This window comes from Trachurus japonicus, chromosome 24 (assembly GCF_045865225.1).
Source record: "Trachurus japonicus isolate A0001 chromosome 24, Traja_1.0".
In the NCBI taxonomy this organism is placed as follows: Eukaryota; Metazoa; Chordata; class Actinopteri; order Carangiformes; family Carangidae; genus Trachurus; species Trachurus japonicus.
Window position 1 is genome coordinate 669,548 of NC_140930.1, and position 26,970 is coordinate 696,517.

The window sequence follows — 26,970 nt, forward strand, 5'->3', positions numbered from 1 at the left end:
TGTCCACTGTTCATCTGTGTCATCTCATGTCTCAGGGGTTTTAGATTATGGGATGTGTCTGCTATGTGTCAGGACTACAGATGGACATGAGTTTACAGCTAAAACTGCTGCAACCATTTGTTGTGGATGATTCATGTTATTGCACATTGTCCCTGATAAATTAAATAAACTAAACTAAACTAAACTAAATCTGCCTGTTGCTATCCAACTGTTTAACTCTGAACTCCAACTGTGTATACTGAGTATACCAAATGCCAAGTACATTTTCATTTATTCTCTTTCTATTTGATCTTATTTTATTCTGTTCTTATTCTGCTTTTATTTTAATAATAATATTTTATTTATCTACTTGTACTTTGTGTTGATTTCAGGAGTTTGTAACAAATAATAAATAAAGTAAATGTCAATGTGAAGGTGGTGGTGGTGATGATGTTTCTGACCTCTGGGCTCACGTGACACAAACACACTGACAACAACAAAAAACCTTTAAAACCACTGACTCTCTTTATTTGTCATGTTTCACATCGAGGACAGACTCAGTCCTGTTGCCGTGGAGACGAGTCCTGGTCCGTCCACCTGGTTCACCTGGAGCTGAGGGAAGAACTGAACCTGAGAGACGGAGCTGAGGGAAGAACTCACCTCAGTGAGAAACACACCTGGTCCCAGACCTGCTGGCACCTGCAGGAGGAGGAAGCTGATTGGTCAGTTCATCTGCACACACACACACACACCTGAAGATAAACCGCCAGATACACCGAGTCAGTAGCCAAGGAAACATCACTTCTGGTCAGAGCCGTGGGGGAAGACAAACACTTCCTCCATAGACAGACGGATGTGACTGACTGGGAAAGAGCCAATATTTTAAAATGTACGACAACAATCGACCGGATGGTGATGAGTTTTTAATCTCTAGCTCTTTGTCAGCAGATACAAGTGATTCAGACTAAGACATGACAGAGGACAAGCGTTAGACAAAGGGTTAAAATGCTGCGTTTTCACACGTATGTCTATGAGGGAATGGGTTTGTTTTCCCCCACGGCTCTGACCGGAAGTGACGTTTCCTTGGTTACCGACTCGGTGTATAGTCAGACCTCTAGACCTCTAGACTGTACCTGGCTCACGGGTCCTGGACTTGGCCGGTCTGCCCTCTGATGTCGTCTCCTCTGGTCTGAGTCCAGAGTCCAGTTCCAGCTCCGGGTCCAGGACTCTGGTCTGGTTCTGGTCCGTCTCAGGCTCAGGGAGGTTCTCGGTCTCCGTGGCGACGCCGCCGGTCTGGCCCGACCCGGGTCCTGGTCCTGGTCCTGGTCTGGTTCCTGCTGGTGGACCGGTAGGGACCGGGACTGGGTCTGGTTCTGGCCGGTCCACGGCGGCCGACCTCTGTATGACCCCGGGGTGATCTGAGGAGCAGCAGAGACACTGAGGGCGCTTTCACACCTAATAGTCCGGACCAAGGTCCGGACTTAATTTTTTTTTTTTGTTACATTGTTTCCATATAGTCCAGTAAAGTTCGCTTTCACACTGCTATTATGACAGCGGACTAAAGGATCTACCGACGTCATGACGGATGAGCGTGCGTCTGACGTTAGCGCATAGAAAGTGCTCTGAAAAAAATAAAATTAAAATATGTGTAAAAAAAAAAAGAAAAAATATAGCCTACTGCTGCAAAGCACGCTGTGGTTTGTAATCGCGGTGCAGAAGAGTGAGTTTAGAGCTGATGAAAGGAGAGAAAAAAAGAGGATTGTGCCGCGGCGAAATGCTCTCATTGATCAGAGTGGCAGCGATCAGCTGTTTTGTGTAGTGGAGGGGAACACACACACACACGCTATGCGCACACACGCGTGATCCTCCTGTCAGATGCGGCTGCATCGCTCCAGGTCACTTGTGAGTGTGAGAGAAATAAAAGCTCTGACTTGCTGGGGCAGACGTTGTTTGGTGTCACCCGCTGATCCGTCTTTTTCAGACTTTTTTCGGCGGAAAAAATATATATTCGGGTCATTATATAAAAAAATAGGCTTGCATGTATCGTTTGGGGATTTATATTAAACACTCTACTGTTTAATTCCGTGTAAACGTTTACAAGTGTAGCCTACACTGACACACCCATCCTTCTGACCAAATCTGGATATAATATGATCTCCTCCTCTCCCCAAGTGTTGCCGCCGGTTGCCGCGGCTCCTCTTTCCTTTTTTTCTGTTTATTTACTTTTTTCGGCACGAGCGCATCTGACGTTATTTCCTGTATTTGGTCTGATAGTTCGGACCTTCCAAAAAAATGCTTTCACACTACGCAGCAGCGGACCTTGGTCCAGGATAGTCCGGACCGAGACCACCTCCTGAGGCTGGACCAAAGACTCGGTCTTTAGTCCGGACCGTGGTCCGGGGGAGCTTTCACACCTGTCAATTTGATCCGAACTATCTGGAAAGTCCGAAAGTCCGGACCAAACGAGGTAGGTGTGAAAGCCCCCTTAGAGACCAGCTGGTCTGGGACCATCAAGCGCACTGTGCTGTATAGACGTATGAAAGAATGGAATTCACTGCCTAAAAATATCAAACTAACCACTAACATAAAGCAATTCAAAATATGAATAAAAAAGTATTTAGCAAAATAGGAAAACATGGTATATTTATATGTATAATATGTTGTATATTTTTATAGATATATAGATATATATGGGTTATTATAATGTGTAAACTGCAGAATGAATCTATATGCAGTGTTTCCCACGTGCGGTGCGCCCGCACACGAGAGAGGCGGCAGTTTGAGAGGCTGAGTGAAAACCACCATCTCTGATATCTGATCTCTGCCTGCACATAGATACACAGACACGGGCGCACGCTAAATGCGCTATATCGCTCCAACTTCGCCGCAGCTAATGGGGATCCGAATAATAAACAAACAAACAAAACCAGGGACCAACTGGTCTGGGATCAGGACCAGGACCAGGTGGACCGGGTCCTCACCTGGACCTCGGCCGCCCCCCTCGGATCGCGGTCTGGTCTTCTTCAGGTTGTGGCCCTTCCTGATCTCAGCCAGCAGGTTGTCGATGATGCAGCCGCCGGCGTCCTGGTTGGACACGTCCTTCCTGACTGGAGACAAGAGGACAGAGTCTGGACCAGACCGGACCGGCTGCTGGTCCAGACTCTGGTCTATCCACCACTTTATTTTCCCATGATCCATTGCGTCACACCACAACGGAAGTGGGTTTTAGTAGCATTCTAGCGAGCAGCTAACTGGTAGCGTTAGCGGCTAACTGGTAGCGTTAGCCACCAGTTCTAGCGAGCGGCTAACTGGTAGCGTTAGCGGCTAACTGGTAGCGTTAGCCACCGGTGTAGGTACCACATGTGGGGGCTCCGGGCTGCCAAAACCGTTTTGACTAAATCTGATGTTTGTTAAGTCTAGAAAACGAATTATTGAACAAACATTACTATTTCTGTGTGCACGTTTTTGTAATTAGTCATGATTATCGTAGATGTTAGCTTAGCTGCTGCTGACAGCTAATGGCGGTAGCCATGCTAACACCAGGACGTCAGCTGTTAAAACCCTCCCGTTGTGGGACACGACATGAAACTACTCCAGACACACTGTGCTGCTGCAGGACGGGTGAGGCTGAGATTTAAGGTGGAATGACGGCGTTGGACTCACTGATCTTGTTGTCTCCTCTGAGCTTCCTCTCCTCCTCCTGCTGCTTCCTCCTCCTCTCCTGCTCCCGGCGACTCCCGTTCTCCTGGAAGAGACCAACCACCAACCACTGAGTCTGAGGGAGTTCAGACCTTCAGGCTCTTTGGGAGCGTTTCACCCCAACGAATCGCGCTCGGACGTGGAATAAAACGAGTTGTCTGAGCTCGTTTAGAAGAGCCGGTCTGGTCCCGACTCGTTTCCATTCGTTTGCAGAAACAACGTAATCGACTCAGCAACCGACACAACTGACTCCAAAAAACAAACTAGCCACACAAACTGCTGAAGGTCCATGGTTCTGAACAACCGGACGCGCTGTTTTGAGCCAAAAATACCGAGGAGGACTCGAGTCGGCCTCCTTCTTTGGGAGGATTTGATTTGATTTGATTTGATTTGATTTAATTTGATTTGATTTGGATCCCCATTAGCTGATGTAGTTTACATCAACTATTCTTCCTGGGAGGGGGGTGTTCACGTCAAGTTTTGTCCAAAAATAAACACAAATGACTCGGGTTGTGATCGGGCTTCAACAGTTGGTTTGCACACGGCGGTTGTTTACAACTTTGGACCGGTTGGGACTGTTACCATGTGAACACAAACGACTCAAAAGAAGGCTACGTTTCTACGGAAACGATCTGAACAGAAAACGCACAAGTCGGCGCAAAGCTTAATTTTTACGACCGCACGGACTCGGTGTCACACAACAGACTGCTCGGTGGGAAATCTTCACACCGACCTGTTATAAATGTGACACCGTTGCGCTCGACTAGACCTAACCTTCACAGTACGCCCGACTATGTGGGGGCCTTGACTCTGCTCTCTGATTGGCTGCTGGCTGTGCCGCCCTGTGATTGGCTGACCTTGATGGCTCGGAGGAACAGGCCTCTGAAGGTCTTGATGGTGTTGAAGAGCTCGTCGAGGGAGAAGTTGGTGCTGTCTTCACACAGGTAGGCGGACAGCTCTGTCCTCCTGTCCTCCACCGAGGACAACAGCTGCTGCAGCTGCTCACAGGACCGAAGGCTCTCCTGAAGGAGGAGGAGAAGACAGAGGACAGAAGACAGAAGACAGAAGACAGAAGAAAGAAGAAAGAAGGAGAAGACAGAAGACAGAAGACAGAAGACAGAAGACAGAAGAAAGAAGAAAGAAGGAGAAGACAGAGGACAGAAGACAGAAGACCTCAAGTTCCTGTCACTGTAGTGGCAAGAATGGCTGTGTGCTATAAAACCGGTCAAGTGAGCAAAATCAAAACTAATGTTTTAGAATCTTTTGGCCTGGACCAGCCTTTAGGGTTAGGCTGCTTCCTCTGCTTCACCATGCGCCTCTTTCAGGCCACGCTTTCTTCTTCCACCCCTATTCTCACCTGTATCTTGATAGCTGTATTCACATGCAGCCCAAAAATTGGAGGGGGCGCAGTGAATGTGAATGTCCTATCATGCGCTAAGTAAAACATTTTTTGGGATGCCCTCAAATCACTTATTTTGGGCACTAACGCTAGTGCTGGGGACTGAAAAGTTGGTAAACTGAATTTCAGAAATGTTATCTTGGCTAACGATGTGGAACAATAAGGTGGATGCACTTCAAAACACTTATTTCATGCTCCATATATTGATTTTTCGGCAGTTGTAAACAAATGCACATGGCCATGTATAGATGTTTTGCGTCTCACCTGTATGGTGGACAGGTACTGCTGCTTCAGGTCCTCGGTGGAGGAGGAGACTCTGGTCTCAGCGTTCCTCAGCTGTTTGATCAGAGTGTTGGCTTCAGACTGAACCGACTCCACGTGGAACCTGCAACACACGGACAGTCAGGAACACAGAGTATTACACCTTTAACTGTTAGTTTAGAGAGCGTCTGCTGACAGAGTTTAGAGGCGGTGGTCTATGTGGTTCGTTGAGGTTGTCTCACCCAGCAGCCGTCTCACAGACCTCCAGGTCGTCTGGCAGGTGCAGCAGGTCGGGGTGGTTCTTCTCCACCTCCTGTTGACACAAAGAACGTCAGAACATAGAACTCTCTAGAGTCTAGTGATTCTGTCCCAGGCCTCGTCCACACCAACACGGGTATTTTTGAAACCAAACTTTTATGGCCCCCGGTTAAAAAATTGTTTGCGTCCACATCACCGGTGTGATAAAAAATATCTCCGTCCACATGAGACCGCAAAATCCGCCTGAAACAATGTCATGCACATGCCAAAGCAGTAGGTGGCGATAGCACTCCTAACAGGAAGGCCATTTTAGCCAATCACAAGGAAAAACAACAATGGCTATGCTAAATGCTAAATGCTAAATAGAAAAAGATGGCATTTCGATGCTCAATGCTGAGTTAGCTGAAGAAACTGCTTAGGCAATGTTGAAAAGGCTAAAGCTAAAATATAAAACTTGAAAACTGAGAGACGAATGACGAATGACGAAAGAAAGAAAGAAGAAAAAAGAGGGAAAAAAGAGACCGAGAGAGGGGGATGATATATAGAAAGAGGTAGATAGAGAAAGAAACAAAGAAAGAAGAGAGGAAGTAAAAAGAAAGAGAAAGAGAGTAGAAAGAAAGAAAGAAGTTAAAATACAGATGAAGGGGGTAGAAGAAAGAAAGAAAGAAGAAAAAGAGATAAAAAAGAGACAGAGGGTTTGAAAGAGATAGATACCTTCCTGAACGTGGTGATGTGCATTAAATGTTTGTAGGGCAAAAACTTTTCTCACTATCACAAGTTAGAAAAGGGGGTCATTTATGCTTTTCTCAAAAAAACAGCTCCTACTTTTGAATGGGAGTCAATGAGAGGAAGAGAAGGAACTGGCCGCACTCAGAGGCTCCAAGTTAAAAAACTGTAAGTCTCTCTGGTTTTTTGAGCACATGCAGAGAGAGAGGATGAGCTTGTCTACAAAAGTGGAGAAAATAATGTGTGTAGAGTGTAATTTGTGGTCGTGGTGACAGGTTAGAGAGCAAAGTGTCAGAGGATTTTTTGAACCTCTCTCACTCTGAACATTCTGCGCAATACACACTCATTATAAATTTGAATTTTGTCAGACATTTTAATGATTTTAAAACTGCCAAATATCTGAAACTGTTGAAGATATCAATAAGCTGAGAAACAGCTGAATAGTTTAAAGGTTTGTGAACAGTTTAAAAGTTGATTGAAGTATGTAGCTGAAAGTATGCTGAAGCTATTAGAGGCTGAAAGAAGCACAAGATTTGAAGAGTTTGAAGACTGTTTCCATTCATTTCCTATGAGAAAAACATTTCAGAAAAGGTAAAATATTTTAAAAAGTATAAATAGTTGAAAAGAGAAAATATATAGCATACTTGTTCCAAAAAAGCTGCACGTTTTGATATATGAATTGTTGAAATAGTGTAAATGCTTTCAGCATTCACACTAAATAGCACCCGGTAACAGCAACCAGAGACTGGAGGCTCTGCAGCAACTCTGTCAGCTGGTCACGTCTAGAGCTCCACAGGTCTCCATGGATACAACAACTTACTGTTTACCCTCGCACAGTGTGACGTCGAACAATGTCGTCAAGAAATTGCAGTTTTCCTTGGTTTTCCTGTCCACACGTGAAGCTGAAACCAGACTTTTCAGCCACAACTGCGGTTACGTGTGGATGAAAGAACAAACCGGTTTCAAAAATACCCGTGTTCGTGTGGACGAGGCCCCAGTCAGACCGGTGTGGTTCTGGTTCTGGAGTGGTTGTGGTGGTTGTGGTGGTTGTGGTGTGGTTGTGGTGTGGTTCTGGTACCTGCAGGATGTGGTGCAGCAGTGTGATCCTGGACTGGTTCTGGTTGGCCTTGGTCTCCGTCAGTCTGAGCAGCGTGCTGAGCTTGAAGCCCTCAGCGTTCCCCGTGTGGGTTCCCTGACACACACAACACCTGGTGTCATACATTGCTAACACACCAGTAGAATCAGCCTGTGCGTATTCTCATTTGTCCAGGTCATAATGTCTCAAAGGAGTTTTAAATCAAAAGCATCTGGACTTGGTTATTTGTCTAGGAAGATGTTTCAGACTGGGACTGGTCAGATGCTACATGAACTGATGAAGCCTCTTGGATGAAGGTGAAACGTCTTCTAGACAAACAACCAAGTCCAGTTGCTTTCGATTTAAAGGGACAACGAGGAGTTTCTATTTGGTTATAAACAGTCTGATATTAATGTGGATGAATCTCCGTTACCACTTGTTAATGGTCCATTTTAGATAAATCTATGGTTTTGTCTCTATGGTTATTTTGTTATTATTAGTGGTGGTGGAAATGCTGGGCGAGCCGACCAGCGTTTCTTTACTTTCGGTTTCGTGGCGAGTCATGAGAATAACGCCGCCGTATGAATCTCCGTTTATGGTGGGAACTACGACGGTATGTGATCGTCTTCCAACCTCTGACTTTAATTCTTGATGAATGAAAACATGAGTCTGTCTTGCACCGGTCAAAGAATTTCACGGTGCGGAGGCTCATAAATGTAGAGTGGAAACACTTCACTTTTACAAAACTCCTCGTTGTCCCTTTAATGTTGAACATCTGTTTGACTCACGTAGTTGAGGAAGTTTCCGACGCTCAGGATGAGTTTACAGAAGCTCGGCAGACGAGTGCTCTCTCTGAGACCTGGAACAACAACAACACAACAGAAGGAGCAGATGAACCACTGTCAGTTCTGTTGTTATTCATAATACAATACGTTGTGTGTCAGTTGGTCTGTGTGTCAGTTGGTCTGTGTGTCTGTGGTTGTGTGTCTGTGCTTGTGTCTGTGGTTGTGTGTAGCTATACACACTCTGACAGGCTCGGTCCAGAACTTCAGCTTTGGGCTTCAGAGTCTCCAACACACAACTGCTCTCCTCACACAGCAGCATGCACTGGATCCTCAGGGGGTAGCTACACACACACACACACACACACACACACACACACACACACACACACACACACACACACACACAGAGTCAGTGAAGGAGACACTGTCTACTTCACAAAATTATTCATAATGCTTATGCCCCCCCTCTGAAAAAGTCTGTGACACTCTGCTCTGAAAACACAGCACGTCTAACTAGATCTGTTACGAGGGGCGAGTGTAGTAGAACTTCTTTTTCATGTGGCCATGAGTCTGAACTTATTCTAGATAGATAGATAGATAGATAGATAGATAGATAGATAGATAGATAGATAGATAGATAGATAGATAGATAGATAGATAGATAGATAGATAGATAGATAGATAGATAGATAGATAAGCTTTATTTCGGTGTCACTCCACAACACACAATAAAAATCCAGAGACAATATAAAAATACAGTATTGATTACAAAATAACCCGTTCCCCCTTGACAAAATTAAAAGTGTTGGGGACCACTCAAAATGAGAGTTGTGAGACACCAACTACTACAAACATGAATAGAAACGCACATTATGGTACCATACAAACAAAACAAACAAACAAAAAACAAAACAAAACAAAACAAAGCAAAACAATTATTTTATGAACTGGAACTCATAAGACACAGTCTTCTATTGAGGATGAGGTGGCAGGCTTTGGCACATTCATTAATACAATGTTTACCAGCTAAAATGACACACAATTTATTCATATCATCAAAATCATTAATTAAAATTAAAATAAAACTTAGAAAGTGTACTAAATAGATCAGCACGAATGTCCATATAAGTAACACAGTGCAAAAGAACATGGGCTTCTGATTCTATGTACAAATCCTCACACATTCTCCTGCTGGTCAAAGCGCTGGTTACTGAGGAAGCAAGTTTGCACACATTGTTGAGTATTATGTGAGTGTGGTTATTAGAGGAGGATGATTGTTATCTGTGTATTGTATGTGTTTGTGTTTGAATGTGTGATGAGAGTGAGAGAGAGTGTGTGTGCTGTTAGTCCCTATTGTGCACTTTATGATTTGGCTCCTGTTTCCCTGCTTTATTAGTGCATTCTGTCAACTTTTTAAATATTATGGTTATTATGTCTTATTTCAATTAATCTTAATATTGTATCTGTTCCCACTTTACCTGCCCAGGGACGACAGGCGGAAATTAGCAATTGTTGCTATAACCTGGCTCAGAGCATCTCTTCTTGTTTTACAAGATTAATGTTTTTTATGCATTGTCCCTGTTTTAAATAAATAAATTCATTCATTCATTCAGACAGTCAGTCAGACAGGTGTGTCCTCAGGTGTATCGTCCTCCTACCTGGGGACGTCCAGCAGCTGCAGGTAAAACTGGTCGACTGAGGACAACTGGTCCCGGTCTGTCTGGTGAGACCTCAAGTTCTCTATCTGGGGACGGACAGGTGAGACAAGAGGACAGGTGAAGAGACAGGTGAGACAAGAGGACAGGTGAAGAGACAGGTGAGACAAGAGGACAGGTGAAGAGACAGGTGAGACAACAAGAGGACAGGTAAAGACACAGGTGAGACAAGAGGACAGGTGAAGAGACAGGTGAGACAAGAGGACAAGAGGACAGGTAAAGACACAGGTGAGACAAGAGGACAGGTGAAGAGACAGGTGAGACAAGAGGACAGGTAAAGACACAGGTGAGACAACAAGAGAACAGGTAAAGACACAGGTGAGACAAGAGGACAGGTGAAGAGACAGGTGAGACAAGAGGACAAGAGGACAGGTAAAGACACAGGTGAGACAAGAGGACAGGTGAAGAGACAGGTGAGACAAGAGGACAGGTAAAGACACAGGTGAGACAACAAGAGAACAGGTAAAGACACAGGTGAGACAACAAGAGGACAGGTAAAGACACAGGTGAGACAAGAGGACAGGTGAAGAGACAGGTGAGACAAGAGGACAGGTAAAGACACAGGTGAGACAACAAGAGGACAGGTAAAGAGACAGGTGAGACAACAAGAGGACAGGTAAAGAGACAGGTGAGGGACAGTTAGGACAGGAAAATGAATGTGGAGACAGGTGAGGGACAGAGACAGGTGAGACAGGTGAGGGACAGACAGGTGACAGGTGAGGGACAGGTGAGACCTCGTGTTTCTCCGGCAGCAGCTTCATCAGCTGTTTCAGAACCTCGACGTCAAACTTGGACCGATCTCCGCTCCGGATCAGAGACACAAAGTCCTCGTGGGAACTGGAGGAGACAGACAGGTGAGACAGGTGAGACAGGTGAGACAGACAGGTAGAGACAGGTGAGACAGGTGAGACAGACAGGTAGAGACAGGTGAGACAGGTGAGACAGACAGGTAGAGACAGGTAGGGACAGGTGAGACAGGTGAGACAGACAGGTAGAGACAGGTAGAGACAGGTAGGGACAGGTGGGACAGGTGAGACAGACAGGTGAGACAGACAGGTAGAGACAGGTGAGACAGACAGGTAGGGACAGGTAGAGACAGGTAGGGACAGGTGAGACAGGTGAGACAGACAGGTAGAGACAGGTAGAGACAGGTAGGGACAGGTAGAGACAGGTAGAGACAGGTGAGTGTGATGTCATCACAGAGGTGTGTTTCTATTGGCTGAGAGTTTGTACCATTTGAACTGTTTGAGGAAGATGTTGAGGTTCATACTCTTCTTGGCATCGATGAAGGAAATCTGTTGGAGGACACAACAGCTGCTGATGATCGGTCGATTGATTGATTGATTGATTGATTGATTGATTGATTGATCGATTGATTGATTGACCTCTTTGGGCTGGGCCCGGGTCCTGGTCCTGGTCTTGGTCTCGGTCGGCGGGAGGCTGAACAGCTGCTCGATGCTGCAGTAGTCTGGTTCCACAGAGTCGGAGCAGGTCGAGGTCCACATGGACTGGTGAGCTGAGAGAGACCACATCATGTTTAAAGGGATATTCCGGCGTAAGTTTAAGCCATGGTCCAACGCACCATAACACCGAGTTAGACCCCCCCTCGAGAGATGAAGTCTGCTAACCGGTAGCTTCTCCAGTTGTAGCAACTTTAGCAATGACCGCACCATAACAAACAGCGCAGTCTATTGATCCACTAGCCACCGATCAAAAAGCCACTTACAGCCACAAATAATGCTCAGAACAGCACCAAACGTCATAAACAGTACAAACAGGGTCCCATCCCATAATACGAGGCATCAAACATCTGTTAGCTTAGCCTGGTTTCTATTGAAAAGAGACGAAAACAACTCACCCACTCTGCTCCAGTTATACGCTATGCAGCAACTTTCTGTGTCCAGCACAGAGTCCAGGCACTGACAACACACGTCTGAGGCCGACTGGCAGCACAAACATCTGGTTTCAGCACAAACATCTGGTTTCAGCACAAACATCTGGTTTCAGCATAAACATCTGGTTTCAGCACAAACATCTGGTTTCAGCACAAACATCTGGTTTCAGCACAGACATCTGGTTTCAGCACAGACATCTGGTTTCAGCACAAACATCTGGTTTCAGCACAAACATCTGGTTTCAGCATAAACATCTGGTTTCAGCACAGACATCTGGTTTCAGCACAGACATCTGGTTTCAGTGACCACCAGACTGACCACTTGATTCCCCCAGGTCCAGCACATAGTCTCGACCGCAGCTGCCCCTCTTTCACTTTCCTCCTCCGTTTCCTTCAGCTCGTCTTCAGTGAACTCGGTCTCTAACTGATAGCAGCGCCCATCGAAATGAAACCAGTCGTTGTTGTTCTCAAACTCCATAAACTCAGCCGTGTCCGTGATGTTTCCTTCACTAAATTACAGACAGTCTCTTCCGGCAACAAACGGCGTCCTGATCGCGTGTGTGACGTTGCGTCTAATCTCGCGCTTGTTTACGTGATTCTCTCGGTTCATTTCCCTGTGAACACTCGATAATAACTTTTATAAACTGATGAAGATACACAGGAACTTAGCTGCATTATATGGAGTAATACACACACATTCATCCTTGAGCTGCGGGACTCTACTTCACTCTGTCATCGCCTCCACGCCAGCTGACTACCTGTAACCATGGCTACAGCAGCTGACTACCTGTAACCATGGCTACAACAGCTCACTACCTGTAACCATGGCTACAACAGCTGACTACCTGTAACCATGGCTACAACAAGCAGACATCACAGAATCAAGTGGTCAGTTTGGTGGTCACTGCCTGTCGGTGGCCGCTGAAACCAGATGTTTGTGCTGAAACCAGATGATTGTGCTGAAACCAGATGTTTGTGCTGAAACCAGATGTCTGTGCTGAAACCAGATGTTTGTGCTGTCGGTGGCCGCTGAAACCAGATGTTTGTGCTGAAACCAGATGTCTGTGCTGAAACCAGATGTTTGTGCTGCCAGTCGGCCTCAGACGTGTGTTGTCAGCGCCTGGACTCTGTGCTGGACACTGAAAGTTGCTGCATAGCGTATAACTGGAGCAGAGTGGGTGAGTTGTTTTCGTCTCTTTTCAATAGAAACCAGGCTAAGCTAACAGATGTTTGATGCCTCGTATTATGGGATGCGACCCTGTTTGTACTGTTGATGCCGTTTGGTGCTGTTCTGAGCATTATTTGTGGCTATAAGTGGCTTTTTGATCGGTGGCTAGTGGATCCGTATACTGCGCTGTTTGTTATGGTGCGGTCATTGCTAAAGTTGCTACAGCTAGAGAAGCTAGCGGTTAGCAGACTTCATCTCTCAAGGGGGGGGTCTAACTAGGTGTTACGGTGCATTGGACCATGGCTTAAACTTACGCAGGAATATCCCTTTAAAGGGACAGTTCAACATTTAGTCAGATCCTCCCTCTATAGTCAAAGCAGTAGGTTTGTTACCTTTAATTGTCGGTGCAAGCTGTTTTTAGAACGGCGGAGCAGAGCCGTGAGCTGCTCAGAGCTACGCTACGGAGGCTCATTATGGGATTTCTTGGTTTCCCTCATCAAACTCATCAAATACACAATCCAACAACTCCACAACGCTCTGGTGGACAAGTTGTGAGCTGCACATTCACCACGCTATGAGATAATAACACAACGTTACCACACATAGTTGTTTTAGAGGGAAATGCAGCCGGAATTACATTCCAGACACGGCTGCTGGAGTTGTCGGATTGTGTATTTAGTTTATTTAGCCTCTGTTGCGTTAGCTGAGCAGCTCACGTCTCTGCTCCACCGATCTATAAATAGCTTGCACCAACAATTAAAGTAGAGTAGAGTAGAATATACTTTATTCATCCCTAGGGGAGGGAAATTCAAATTAGTCCAGTAGCTCACACGACAATGACACAAAAAAGAAAGAAAGATGGAGCAGGGCCGTAAGGTAACAAACCTACTAGGGGTGGGGAAAAATATCGACATGGCAATATATCGTGATATTTTGTATCGCGATACGATCGATTTATCAATTTTTTTCAAATAATAAATCATGTTTCAGACGTAAATCCAGTACGACTTCTGCACCTCTGCTCCTCGAGGTGTCGTTGTACTGCTACCTCAGACAGTGTGTTGTTCATGCAGATATGTTGTTGTTATGTAACTTACACTTGTATAGTTACAATAAAATGGCATGGATAATTTAAATAACATTGTTTTGACCCATGAATTATCACTATCATCTGATGTACATAGCTACAACTCGAATTTTAAGATGCATAATGCCTTTTACATTTTTCAGTGAACTATGTAGAATATCGCAATATAAATATCATATCGTATCGTGACTCAAGTATCGTGATGCATCGTATCGTGAGGTCCTTGGCAATGCCCACCCCTAGAACCTACTGCTATGACTGTAGAGATTATGTGATGACCTGGTCTAGACCACTTCACTGACCTGTCAGCGCTCGGGTCGGGAGCTTCTGCCAGTTCAGCTTCTTCATGCGCAGGGTGGGGCAGGGGGCGGGGCTTGTGGGGAGGGGGGCGCCGTAACACGACCCCAGACCCTGAACCGCCTGGGCCGCGATGATGTCACCTGGAGGAGGGGGAGGGGCTCCCATACCAGGTAAAGGAGGGGGAGGGGGAGGGGCTCCCATACCAGGTAAAGGAGGGGGAGGGGGAGGAGCTCCCATACCAGGTAAAGGAGGGGGAGGGGGAGGAGCTCCCATACCGGGTAGGGGAGGGGGAGGGGGAGGAGCTCCCATACCGGGTAAAGGAGGGGGAGGGGGAGGAGCTCCCATACCAGGTAAGGGAGGGGGAGGGGGAGGGGCTCCCATACCAGGTAAGGGAGGGGGAGGGGGAGGGGCTCCCATACCAGGTAAAGGAGGGGGAGGGGGAGGGGCTCCCATACCAGGTAAGGGAGGGGGAGGAGGGGGAGGGGGCGTGGCCTTGGTCTCAGGTGAGGTGGAAGTGGGAGGAGCTTGGGACTCGGCTGGCCCTGATTGGCCCGTAGGACCGTCGGGCAGCCGGGTCTGCACCGCCCGGTCGACGGTCCGGACGCTGTGATTGGCTGAGAGCGCCTTGTGGGGGAGGAGCCTCTCCAGCACACAGGAGACTGAGTCCAGATCAGCTGCCAGACAGAAACACAGAGACAACCGTCCACATCATAGATGACATCACTGATCAATCATCAATATAATCAATAATCTATCCACCACTCTCCGGAGAATGCCGCTGGGTGTTGCCATGACGCTCCATTCCACCGTGACTGTATTGTTGATAGCATCGACTGGTTGATAGACATCGGCCGTGACGACTTTATTTATAATCATCACGTAATTTTAATGAGAACAATACGGACAAGGTTTTAGCTTTATGTCACATTTTCATGTCACTATATCACCGTTGTTACTACACTAGTCTATAAAACGAATTGTTGAACAAACATTTTAGATTAGCTGGGCTAACCGTTAGCCTTTAGTTGTTAGCAGTGTCAATAAACAATAACTCAATAAACGGCCCATGAAAAACATATCTTCTCCAGTGGATATCCTAGTTCCAACATGACTGAGCTAACTGGAGTAGTTTCATGTCGTGTCCCACAACGGGAGGGTTTTAACAGCTGACGTCCTGCTGTTAGCTTAGCTGCTGCTGTTAGCTGTTAGCAGCAGCAAAGCTAACAACTACGATAACCATGACTAAAAAAACGTGCACACAGAAATAGTAATGTTTGTTCAATAATTCGTTTTATAGACTTAACAAACATCAGATTTAGTCAAAACGGTTTTGGCAGCCCGGAGCCCCACATTTGGTGCCTACACCGGTACCTAACGCTACCAGTTAGCCGCTAACGCTACCAGTTAGCCGCTCGCTAGAATGCTACTAAAACCCACTTCCGTTGTTGTGTGACGCAATGGATCATGGGAAAATAAAGTGGTGGATAGATCTAGAGACTCACGGTCCTGAGCCAGCAGCATGGCCCGGTCCGCCAGCTGCTCCAACGCCGACCAGACGGCCGCTCGGCCCGGGTCCACCAGCAGCAGCGCCTGAAGGATGGACAGCAGCTGGACAGAGGAGGGACGGCTGGACACCTGGAGAGGAGGAGGAGGAGGTCAGACAGGAGGAGAAGAGGAGGAGGAGGAGGAGAAGGAGTAACAGGAGGTGCAGAAGGATGAGGAGGAGGAGGAGTAACAGGAACAGGAGGAGGAGGAGCAGTGACCTTGGTGAGGACGGAGGTGAAGACCTCCTGGTGGCTGCTCATGTCGACTCCTCCGTACAGTCTCTCCATCTCCTCCTCGTCCTCCGCCAGAGACTCCTCGAACCCGTCACACTGGACGTTCAGGTCCTGGTCCTCCGTCTCCCTGGAGACACAGGACAATAATCAACTGTGAAGGCTGAAAGCAGCTGAACGCCATTGCTGAATTAGCAAATAGTATGACCAAAGGGGAAATCGAACCCACAAGCTCATGGCCAGTAGACCTTTCTCTCTGTGCTGAAGTAGACCTTTACTCTGCCACTAGGCCACAGAGAGCACACAGTCGTCTTAGAGCAGTGGTATAAACAAGAAACATGTTAAGACAAACCAAGATAGAAAGAGGTAAAGAGAAAAGGTGGGGGGCAGATATGCATTATCAAGGTTGCTCATGCAAGATCTGAAAATAAGCCAGACCAAGTGGTAGTAGTTACAGTTGGCATGTAACACAAGCAACTAAGGCAGGAATCGAACCCTGGACCTCATGATTGGCAACCCGGAAAACTAACCTCTCAACCACAGAGAAGATGAAACATATCGAGTTTTATACCGTGATAAATCAGTTTGAATAGTTTAAACAAGGAGCAAGTTATCAGAAATCAACATAGGAAGACTGGGGGAATGATTCACTAACAAAGTTGTTGGGGCTGGATTTGAACCTGCAACCTTAGGATCATCAGCCCAGTGATCTAACCACTTGACTACAATTGCATTCAATGAGAAGCAGGTAAAAGAAACCCCTGTATAAGAGGCTCACTGACTTCTGCTTAAAAAAAGAAAAGTGTAGATAGAAAGAGGTAAAGAGAAAAGGTGGGGGGCATATATGCATTATCAAGGTTGCTCATGCATCACATAATATGCAGAGTTTCTCACTGCCATGAATTATAGACTGTGGAATGATAGCTGAATGATATTGCATTGGCATTGAGGGAAGTTTTGAACCTGCAACCTTATGATCATCAGCCCAGTGACCTAACCACTTGACTATAGTCTCTTGTATAAGAGGCTCACTGGCTTCTGCTTAAAAAAAAGAAAAGAGTAGAAATGAGCCACAACAAGTAAGTAGAGGACTGTTTTGTGACGTGTGACTATTTTGTGGTGAATTCAAACAAAGTATAATGCCCATTCCAGTGAATTACAAAGTTGAGCTCCTTCTACTCTGCTGTTAAACAACTTGTACTGGGGTGAATGGCAGAGAGAGAGCACCCAGGCTGCATTTAAAAAATATTTAAAATTATTCTCTAAGTGTCTTTGTGTTTTTGACCAGATTGTTAGCCAAGTGTGGCTACAAACTGTGGCCCATCCTTGTGTGTAGAGTGTCATTTGTAGCTTTGGTGGCAGTTTAAGAAGAAAAGTTCCAGTCGCTTTTTTGGCTCTCCTGCACTCTGACGATGATGTCACCACTCTGACCAAACGCAATACACACTCATTGAAAAGCAGGGGTGGAAAGAGTACCAAAAAAATCTACTCAAGTAAAAGTACAGTTACCTTGATGAAATTTTACTCAAGTAAAAGTAAAAGTACTGGTGTAAAAATCTACTCAAGTAAAAGTAAAAAGTAGTTCATTTAAAATTTACTCAGAGTAAAAGTTACTTCGTTACTTTTTTATTTTTTTTTGGGGGGGGGCTATAATGGCCAGAGATTGGCCTAACATTCTCCGTGCATGTCTCTGTGTTTCAAACTCGTCCCTTCTCCATCGATACACTGGTCTCCATCATCTTTTAGCTCCTGTGGCACCAACTTGATTCTGACCTTCTGACACTGCAGTTGTCCAGAGCCAATCAGATGGACAGTTACAGTTACTGGCACTAAGGTTGTCACGACCATGATCATGATACTAAAATTTTCAACTCAATATCAATATTAAGGAAAATATTCGATACTCAATACCATTTTCAATACGGATAAAAAAAGAAAAGAAAAATCTCTCTCTCCCTCTTTCACTCACACACACCTGTTTTTTTACTGTCTTTCCTGTCTGCTCTCAAGGAGGAGGAGGAGGAGGAGGAGGAGGAGGAGGAGGAGGAGGGGGGGGGGGTTACTGTAGGTTCTCTCTCTCTTGCCTCTTTACTGTAACTGCTCTGAAGCAGTGGGCTGCTTGTCTGTTCCTCTGAGCATGGCCATGGATCTGACTGGGCTCCTACATTTAACTCAACGGACCGCCGGTCCGGCCTTCAGCCCCGGTGTGTCTGGCACGGTCACCATAAACGTAGCCGAATAGATGGACATGCCTGATAACGTTGTCTTTAATCATTAACGTCAGCTTTTAACCGCTAGCTGTGGCTAATGGCTAATATTAAGACGACAACATAGCGACGAGCCCTGTTATGCACTAACACACATAGCGGTGAGGGGGAGAGGTGTGTACCTGCTGCTGCTGTGTGCGTCTGTGAAGGGAGAGAGAGAGAGAGAGAGGCGGCAGCAGCGTAGCTACTTTTGACAACCCACACAGAGTTATATATTTTTTACTTTGTAACTTAAGCTATTTAAAATGTAACTAAGTAAATTTCTTCCAACAATATGTACTCAAGTAAAAGTAAAAGTACTGATTTTAAAAATTACTCAAAAAAGTACAAGTACACAAAAAAGCTACTTAATTACAGTAACTTGAGTAAATGTAACTAGTTACTTTCCACCCCTGTTGAAAAGTGTGAAATTAGTCAGAAATGCACATGTCCTTTTTAAAGGATTTATCTCAAAAACGGTGCATGATATGAAAAAGTTGTACACAGGTTGAATACATTAGAAGTTTGTCTACAGATCAGAATTTGAATGAAGTCTGTAGGTGAAAGTATGTGGAAGCAAATGAGGTTCAAAGTAGGACCAGTAGTTTCAGAGTTTGAAGACTGTTCCAATGTATTTCCTATGGGACAAAAAAAAATCTGAACTATTTGAATATTTTAAAAAGTTTAAATAGTTAAAAAGAGAAAAGTCACTCCAATAATGTCCAGAAAGTCCAGTTGCACGATTTGAAATATGAATTGTTGAAATAGCACAAAGTATGAAGGACTAGTTAAAGGGATAGTTCACCCTAGAATGATATTTCGCTCATTATCTACTCACCCTCATGTTGACTAAGGGCTGGAAGAAGTTTCAGAGTCCACCGTCCCTTCTCTGAGTTACAGGGGGTCTTAGCGTAGCAGTGCATGTCCATATAACGGTTGCAAAGGGACACCAGAGCTCTTCGTAAAAAAACACACACAAAAAAACATCCAAATACCTCCATGATGCTCGTATGTAATTCGCAGTAACCGCACTGACGCCGGCGCAAATCACGCGAGATTTGGACGGACCAGGAAGAGGAGCTTCGAGAAGCTTCCGCTACAAACAAGCTTAAAATATAGACTTATTTAATTTTTTTCGGGACAATTACGCAATTTGGGGCTTCAGCACAAGACGGACATTACATACGAGCATCATGGAGGTATTTGGATGTTTTTTTGTGTGTGTTTTTTTACGAAGAGCTCTGGTGTCCCTTTGCAACCGTTATATGGACATGCACTGCTACGCTGAGACCCCCTGTAACTCAGAGAAGGGACGGTGGACTCTGAAAATTCTTCCAGCCCTTAGTCAACATGAGGGTGAGTAGATAATGAGCGAAATATCATTCTAGGGTGAACTATCCCTTTAAAGACCAAAAAAGGGAAGAAGAACTCGGAATAAGTATAAAGACCCGACCCGAAGAACAATAGTGTGAATGCTGAAAGCAATAACTGATACGAGTCCTCCGTCTCCCTGGAGACCGAGGACTCGTATCAGTTATTGATCGTTGATTATTGATCATTGATGGGGGTTGTAGAGGAAGGGGAGCTGTGTGTACCTGAGTCTGGGCAGCAGGTCCAGGAGCTGCAGTCCTGCAACAACAGTGAGAAGATAACATCCCATCATTTCAACATGTCCCATCATTTCAGCACAGAGATGGATGCCTTGTATCGCCGTAGCAACCCCTGTGTCGCCGTGGCGACGTCGTACCGATGAACTCGTGCCTCAGCCGGCTCCTCCTCCTCAGCTCCTCCTCTCCAAACAGCAGCACGTTGATGACGCTCATCAGCGCCACCATGTAGGCCACATTGTCGGTGGCGTGCAGCTCGTTCATGACCACACTGAAGCGGTACTGCTGCTTCTTCAGGCTCTGAGCAACACAACAACAACACAATCAACACAACAACAACAACACAACAACAACAGTTTATACAGACAGAGAGAAAACTGACGACGCTCTGAGTTTGTGGCGTCTTTCTCTCTCCTGGTGTATAAACCCTTTAGAAACCTCAACTAACTGACTTCCCTTTGTTCAGGACAACAGTATTCATTCTGTAGTGGTGTCATAGGAATGTAGAAAAAGATATTTTAAAAAAAAGAAAATAAAAAATGGAAACACATATATAACTGCTCTGTGATCTCGTGGTCCCCTTAATACTTTTTCGGCCAATTAACATGTCATATATGTTTGTGTAAGATGTCAAGGTGTTATCATGATGCATTGTTCTATTGTCGTAGTCCTGCCTCGTCATTGTTTTTATGTCTAACATCAACCTGCCAATGGGACTGGGGAGGGAGATTAACCACTTGGCTACAATCCCACATATTTACACAAGTGTTCATTAATATGCACTGTTCCCATTTAAATATAAATATATCAGAATCTGATATTCAGTTAATGTTTAACCACGTAGCACAATAGAAGTTCAGTCCTGATTATGACCCGGGTTTTCTGGTTCTTATCGGCCGTCACACCCTCATGGTACACACAACACACAACACACAACACACTGACCACATCTCTGACCGGTTCCTGCTGGTTCCTAGGTGTTACCACGGGGACAGGGACAGGGACTGGGACTGGGACTGGGACTGGGACTGGGACTGGGACTGGGACTGGGACTGGGACTGGGACTGGGACTGGGACTGGGACTGGGACTGGGACTGGGACTGGGACTGCTCATGTAGCTCTGTAGCCACGGCTAAACTCAGGGTTCCTACACATTTGAAATTTCCAAATTCCAGACTTTTTCCAGACCCTAATTTCCAGACTTCTCGGTAAAAAAAAATCTAATAATTTGTGACATTTAAAGCAGATATCAGCTTCACGGCCGTTTCGGCTAATGCTGTGTTCAAGGCAGGCTTTTGAAACCGTAAGTTACAGCTTCAAGTCACAACTACGACTTTGTAGCGTTCCAGGTAACCCGTAGCTCGTGTTTTTACCGTCCTGTTGTCTGTGAAAGTTCCCTATAACGGCCACTCGTAACTTCCGACCCGTGAACTCGTACCAGATCGAACTGGTATGACTTCACAGGAAGGAAAAACACAAAGTACGAGTTTCCTTGAACGCACCATGAGTTAGCAGCCCCCGCCTTTGTCAGGCATCAATTGGTCCTCGTGCTACGTCACCACATTCACGCGCATCCCTTGGCTGCACACACAGCCCTTCATGCCGTTCTCTCCCCTCATTGGATAACACTTGTATCCCACAAGGAAAATTTTCTCCTCGGGTTACAGCAGAGCAGAGTGACGGAGAGACTCGTGTTTAGGCTGAAATACTTCATGTAAGTGATTGCTGACGGAAAATAGGACTATTTAGGACTTATATTAACAAAAACATTCCACTGATATCTGCTTTAAGTAAATAGAAAACAATTTATCATTTGTTTTCATTACTCTGAATGTGTCTGCCAATATGCAACCAAATCATTTCCAGGAGATTGTAGCTAGATACAAAATAATGAACCCAAATAATTTCAGATAAGACCAAACCAAGATAAGATTAATAAAATAAATATATTTCCATACAATATTTTCCATTTTCCATACTTTTACAGACCTGGAAATGTATAAATTCAAATTCCATACTTTCCAGACTTGCGTAGGAACCCTGTAATCTTCATCGTGTGTGACTTCATTCTCTAGAACTTTCCATTGAGACAATCCAATCATGGAGCTCAGGTAGTTAATGCATCATATTACAGTTGTCAATGGAACAACACTTTATAGGCTACACAAACTATCCACTAACTGTAGCAGAACACGTTTAGTAGTGTACATTACCATTAACGAATCTTGTGTTAATTGCTCGCCGCCATGTTGAAAAGGTCAAAGGTTATTCTCATCTCGGCAGCGAGTCAGGCATCAAAAACTTCTACAAGCTGCCCGGTGGAAAATACCACATGAGAGGGTGTTCATGTGCACTTTTCACCTCGTCTTTTGGTATTTACCATAATTACCACAGCACATGAAGGCACCGTAAAGTCAAACCGGTACCTTGTAGCAGTCGAAGGCGTCCAGAGCCAGCTGGTGTCCTCGGGGATCGAACAGGGCCAGAGCCGCCAACAGCTCAAACACCTGCATCTTCACCATCACGTTGGACGTGTCCAGAGCTGAGGACACATGGGGACACGGCTCAGTGACTCCACAACAACCAAGGAGAGGACGGAGAATCTTTTACTATCTCACTATTAGATTTGATTTTGATTTTGGGGGCTACAATTCAATTCAAAGTCGATTTTCGATTCAAAACAATTCAATTCCTAATGATTTCTGCTTCAGTCTGTCGGTGTGAAAGGATCCTCATGATCTACTAAGAGTACTCTCTTCCAGTCTGCTTCACAAGACAGAACGACTGAAGTGTCTTTTTCACTTTTATTGAGTTTTAAACATTTATCCATGTTTAGATGGAATTGTTGAAACTGTTGCATAAAAGCAATATCACATTACAACATTAAAAGTGCCTCTTTATTTAAAAAAAAGAATAGTGCAGTTAAACATGCTGCCTTTTAAATTCTAAGGAAACGGAGACCGACAGCAGCAGATGCGATTTTGGGACATTTTATTGATTCTGAATCGTATTAAAGGGACAACGAGGAGTTTGTATTTGGTTATAAAAAGTCTGATATTAATGTGGATGAATCTCCGTTACCACTTGTTAATGGTCCATTTTAGATAAATCTATGGTTTTGTCTCTATGGTTATTTTGTTATTATTAGTGGTGGTGGAAATGCTGGGCGAGCCGACCAGCGTTTCTTTACTTTCGGTTTCGTGGCGAGTCATGAGAATAACGCCGCCGTATGAATCTCCGTTTATGGTGGGAACTACGACGGTATGTGATCGTCTTCCAACCTCTGACTTTAATTCTTGATGAATGAAAACATGAGTCTGTCTTGCACCGGTCAAAGAATTTCATGGTGCGGAGGCTCATAAATGTAGTGTGGAAACACTTCACTTTAACAAAACTCCTGGTTGTCCCTTTAAAGGATAATTGTGATTCTTCTGTGAATGGATGTGTTAGCGGAGAGCCTCTCACCCTGCAGCAGCGTCCTGACGTAGCCCTCGTGGTCCAGGATGAAGTGCAGTCCGGCCGCCGAGTTCATGACGGCTCGGATGCAGCCGACGCAGGTGAGCTGCAGCAGAGCGTCGGCGATGCGGGCGCCGCCGCGGCCGCGGCCCGACAGCCGCTCCAACGCCTCCATCAGCAGGTCCAGACCTCTCAGCTCCAGGAACTGAAGCATCCAGACCTGGTCGCTGGTCTCCAGCCGCCGCCGCAGACCGGAGTAGTTCACCACGCTGGGGACCTGCAGGGGAGGAGCTACGGGTTGACTCTGACATCACACTGATCGATACATGAAAATCCACCTAGAGCACTGTAAAAGAGAGTAAGGACACCACCATTGACTCCCGTGGTAAGGGTTTAAGGGTTTAAGGGTTGAAGGGTTTAAGGGTTTAAGGGTTGAAGGGTTGAAGGCTTTAAGGCTTTAAGGGTTTAAGGGTCTAAGGGTTTAAGGCTTTAAGGGTTTAAGGGTTGAAGGCTTTAAGGCTTTAAGGGTTTAAGGGTTTAAGGGTTTAAGGGTTTAAGGGTTTAAGGGTTTTGCCCCCTAGTGGCAGGATATGGGTATTGCAAAAACGCCCAGAAAACCCATTCACTCCAATGTATGTGTGTTGCCCACTTGCTGGTAAATTGATGAAAACGGCCGTGTTTTTGTTTTTAGGTGTCTTGGTCATATCAGATTATACTTAGAATTTGTTTATTACAAAATGTAGATTGAAACATTAATGTAGAAAACTGTTTTTTTTACTCTCCTATGTGTTAATGTTTATCTGTAAAGGATCCTCAATGATGCTATTAACGTGGGTGATCTATAAATGTCCTTAAATTATTGAAAACACCACACTGCTCATTCACCAACAATGCAGAGATGTCAGTTCTTTTGTAAAACCCATATTCCTCCACCAGGAGGCGCTGCCATTGGACCATTGCTGTCCTTACTCTCTTTTACAGCGCTCTAAATCTACCTAACTCCGCTATGGAAGCCCGGAGCGGCCAATATTAACAACACCAAAAAATGTTCTTCTTTCAAATGTATTGTGATTAGGGGTGTAACGGTACACAAAAGTCACGGTTCGGTACGTACCTCGGTTCAGGGGTCACGGTTCGGTACGGTTTCGGTACAACAGACACTAATTGAATGTAAAACTAAAATCTGTCTTGTGTTATAAAAGTTAAAAGAAAAAAGAATACAAAATAAAACAAGTGCATTAGGAGTGTTATAATGCCATTCATTCATTATAGAGGGAAAAAAACGTGCACTTGACAACTGGCAACTATTATTCGAATTATTAAATTATTATTATTATTAAAAAATATTATTAAAAAAACAAAACAATAAACTGACATCAATGTTGGTTTACACAGTTAAATTAGACTAGCAGTTACTTTGGTGATGTTTCTGGTCCTGCCTGTGTTCATAAAACATATTAGGCAGCTACACGCACATCCCCCAAAAAACTGAAGACTAGGTGCTGGACCACCAAGAAAGACACAGGTAAGGAAAAAAGGAGACCGCACACTAGTTAAAAGCTCCCGTGACAGTTTAATGTCACTCACACGTTTCGGGCGTCAGCCCTTCATCAGACAAAATGTGTCTGATTATATATAGTGTGCGGTCTCCTTTTCTCCTCACCTGTCTGTGTTCATGTCAAGAGGCTTAAAAGCAGCAGATAAGTTGTTGCACACAACTTGTCTTTTTACTTGCACCAGTGATTGACATATCGGGTTGAACATGCGCTACGTGTTGGATACGTTTCTAGCGACGCACCGCGCATCCGTGAAACATCGCCGACGGACTTTGTCCGGTGGACCAGTCGCGCGAGCCGCCGCCGTTTGTTTCATTGAGAAGCCACAGTGACATGAATGAAGCAGACAGCTCTCCTCCTCTAACTTCACTCTCTCATCACTTCTCTTCTTCGTCTGCTATGACGGCTGCAGGCAGCTTCAAGGCTCATTACCGCCACCTGGATTCGAGTGAGGACTCGACTTTTTTTTTTTTTTATATTCATTCAGACGTATTCGTCGTGTGACTGTGTGCACCGAACCGTGACCCCCGTACCGTGACGGCACGGGACGAATACATATACCGTTACACCCCTAATTGTGATAATATTTCTGTTACAGTCATAAAACTTCTAAACTCCAGATAAAAATGATTTGGAGAGACACTACAGGCAAAAACAGCAATTTTGAGATTTTGAGCTATTTTGCTTCCTTTAAAGGGATAGTTCTAGCCTATAAATCTCTCTGCCCCCTAGCAGCAGCAGATCTCTTTGCTCCGTAGGTGGGTCTAGAAACGAGCCATAGGAACTTTTTGAGTCTCGAACACCGATTGTGTCGACCAATCACAGCGCTCTATCTGTTTAGAGAGTCGTTGGGCGGCTTAACGCCATGACGACATACATTTTAATTGGCTCATCAGGCTAGCGTCATCCTGCTCTTTGCTCTGATTGGTCGTAGCGCTACCCTATTGGTGCAGAGGCAGTTTGACAGACAGCCTTCATCCCGCCCCCTGGACTGAGCCCAGGTCTACCGCTCGTTGTCACACTAGACATGTTCATGATGTAGTCTGGTGCGTCAGGCTAGGATAGTTCAACATTTTGGCAAATTGGCCCATTACCAAGTTGTTTTCGGTGCAAAGAGGTTGCAGAGACTGATGATGAAAAACTGTCCCTGAAGGCAACGTGCATCAGTGGTTTTACATGAATTTCCCTCTAAAACAACTCTGTGTGGTAACGTTGTGTTATTATCTCATAGCGTGGTGAATGTGCAGCTCACAACTTGTCCACCAGAGCGTTGTGGAGTTGTTGGATTGTGTATTTGATGAGTTTGATGATGAGGGAAACCAAGAAATCCCATAATGAGCCTCCATTAGTAGCGTAGCTCTGAGCAGCTCACGGCTCTGCTCCGCCGTTCTAAAAACAGCTTGCACCGACAATTAAAGGTAACGAACCTACTGCTATGACTATAGGGATTATGGTGATGGGCCAGTTTGACTAAATGTTGAACTATCCCTTTAACATGTCTTCTTTCAGACTAGAGGAAAGAAATGGTAGAAATGAAACATAGTGCTAACATAGTGATAGTAACATCCCATAGTTCCTCCCTCTGACCACCAGGGGGCGCTGGTCCTACCTGCAGCAGGCGGATGCACAGCTCGGCGTCGGCGTTCTCCAGATTGGCCTCCAGCGCGGCGTCGGGGTCGAGGGCGGGGCCTCCGGTCAGACGCTCCTTCACCGCCCCCCATTTGTTTCTTGCTGCCATGACGACGACTACACAGAAGATTAGAGAGAAAGCAAAGTTAGAAATCAGTGCTGCCGCTCTGATTGGCTCACAGGGTTCCTACACATTTGAAATTTCCAAATTCCATACTTTTTCCAGACCCTAATTTCCAGACTTCTCGGTAAAAGAAAATCAAATAACTTGTGATATTTGAGTAAATAGTTGAAAAATAGTTTTAAAAAATCATGCAATTAATCATTTGTTTTCATTATTCTGTATGTTATTATG

At 45.2% G+C, this 26,970-nt stretch overlaps 1 protein-coding gene across 1 annotated transcript; it reads right to left on the reverse strand.

Moving 5' to 3' along the window:
- Nucleotides 1-505: 505 nt before the first annotated feature.
- Nucleotides 506-26,726, reverse strand: LOC146961043 (inverted formin-2-like). The gene is made up of 22 exons (XM_085771644.1): nucleotides 26,596-26,726; nucleotides 23,440-23,707; nucleotides 22,401-22,516; nucleotides 20,115-20,274; nucleotides 19,963-19,996; nucleotides 16,110-16,251; nucleotides 15,849-15,981; nucleotides 14,349-15,020; nucleotides 11,283-11,413; nucleotides 11,131-11,192; nucleotides 10,632-10,734; nucleotides 9,841-9,926; nucleotides 8,423-8,523; nucleotides 8,186-8,256; nucleotides 7,401-7,514; nucleotides 5,581-5,651; nucleotides 5,342-5,462; nucleotides 4,536-4,700; nucleotides 3,643-3,724; nucleotides 2,961-3,086; nucleotides 1,113-1,397; nucleotides 506-609 (listed from the first exon to the last, which is right to left on the reverse strand). The coding sequence occupies exons 1-22, from the start codon at nucleotides 26,722-26,724 to the stop codon at nucleotides 506-508; spliced, it is 3,276 nt and encodes a 1,091-aa protein (XP_085627770.1). The 5' UTR covers nucleotides 26,725-26,726.
- Between the last annotated feature and the right edge of the window lie 244 nt (nucleotides 26,727-26,970).

Bases quoted from the DNA above. Each gene is read 5' to 3' on its own strand.
- LOC146961043 (XM_085771644.1), bottom strand. From the start codon at position 26,724: ATGGCAGCAAGAAACAAATGGGGGGCGGTGAAGGAGCGTCTGACCGGA. The intron at 15,982-16,109 runs GTCACTGCTCCT...CCTCCTCTCCAG, and splicing joins TCACCTCCGTCCTCACCAAG to GTGTCCAGCCGTCCCTCCTC. The intron at 10,735-11,130 runs GTACAAACTCTC...TGTCTCCTCCAG, and splicing joins TTCCTCAAACAGTTCAAATG to TTCCCACGAGGACTTTGTGT.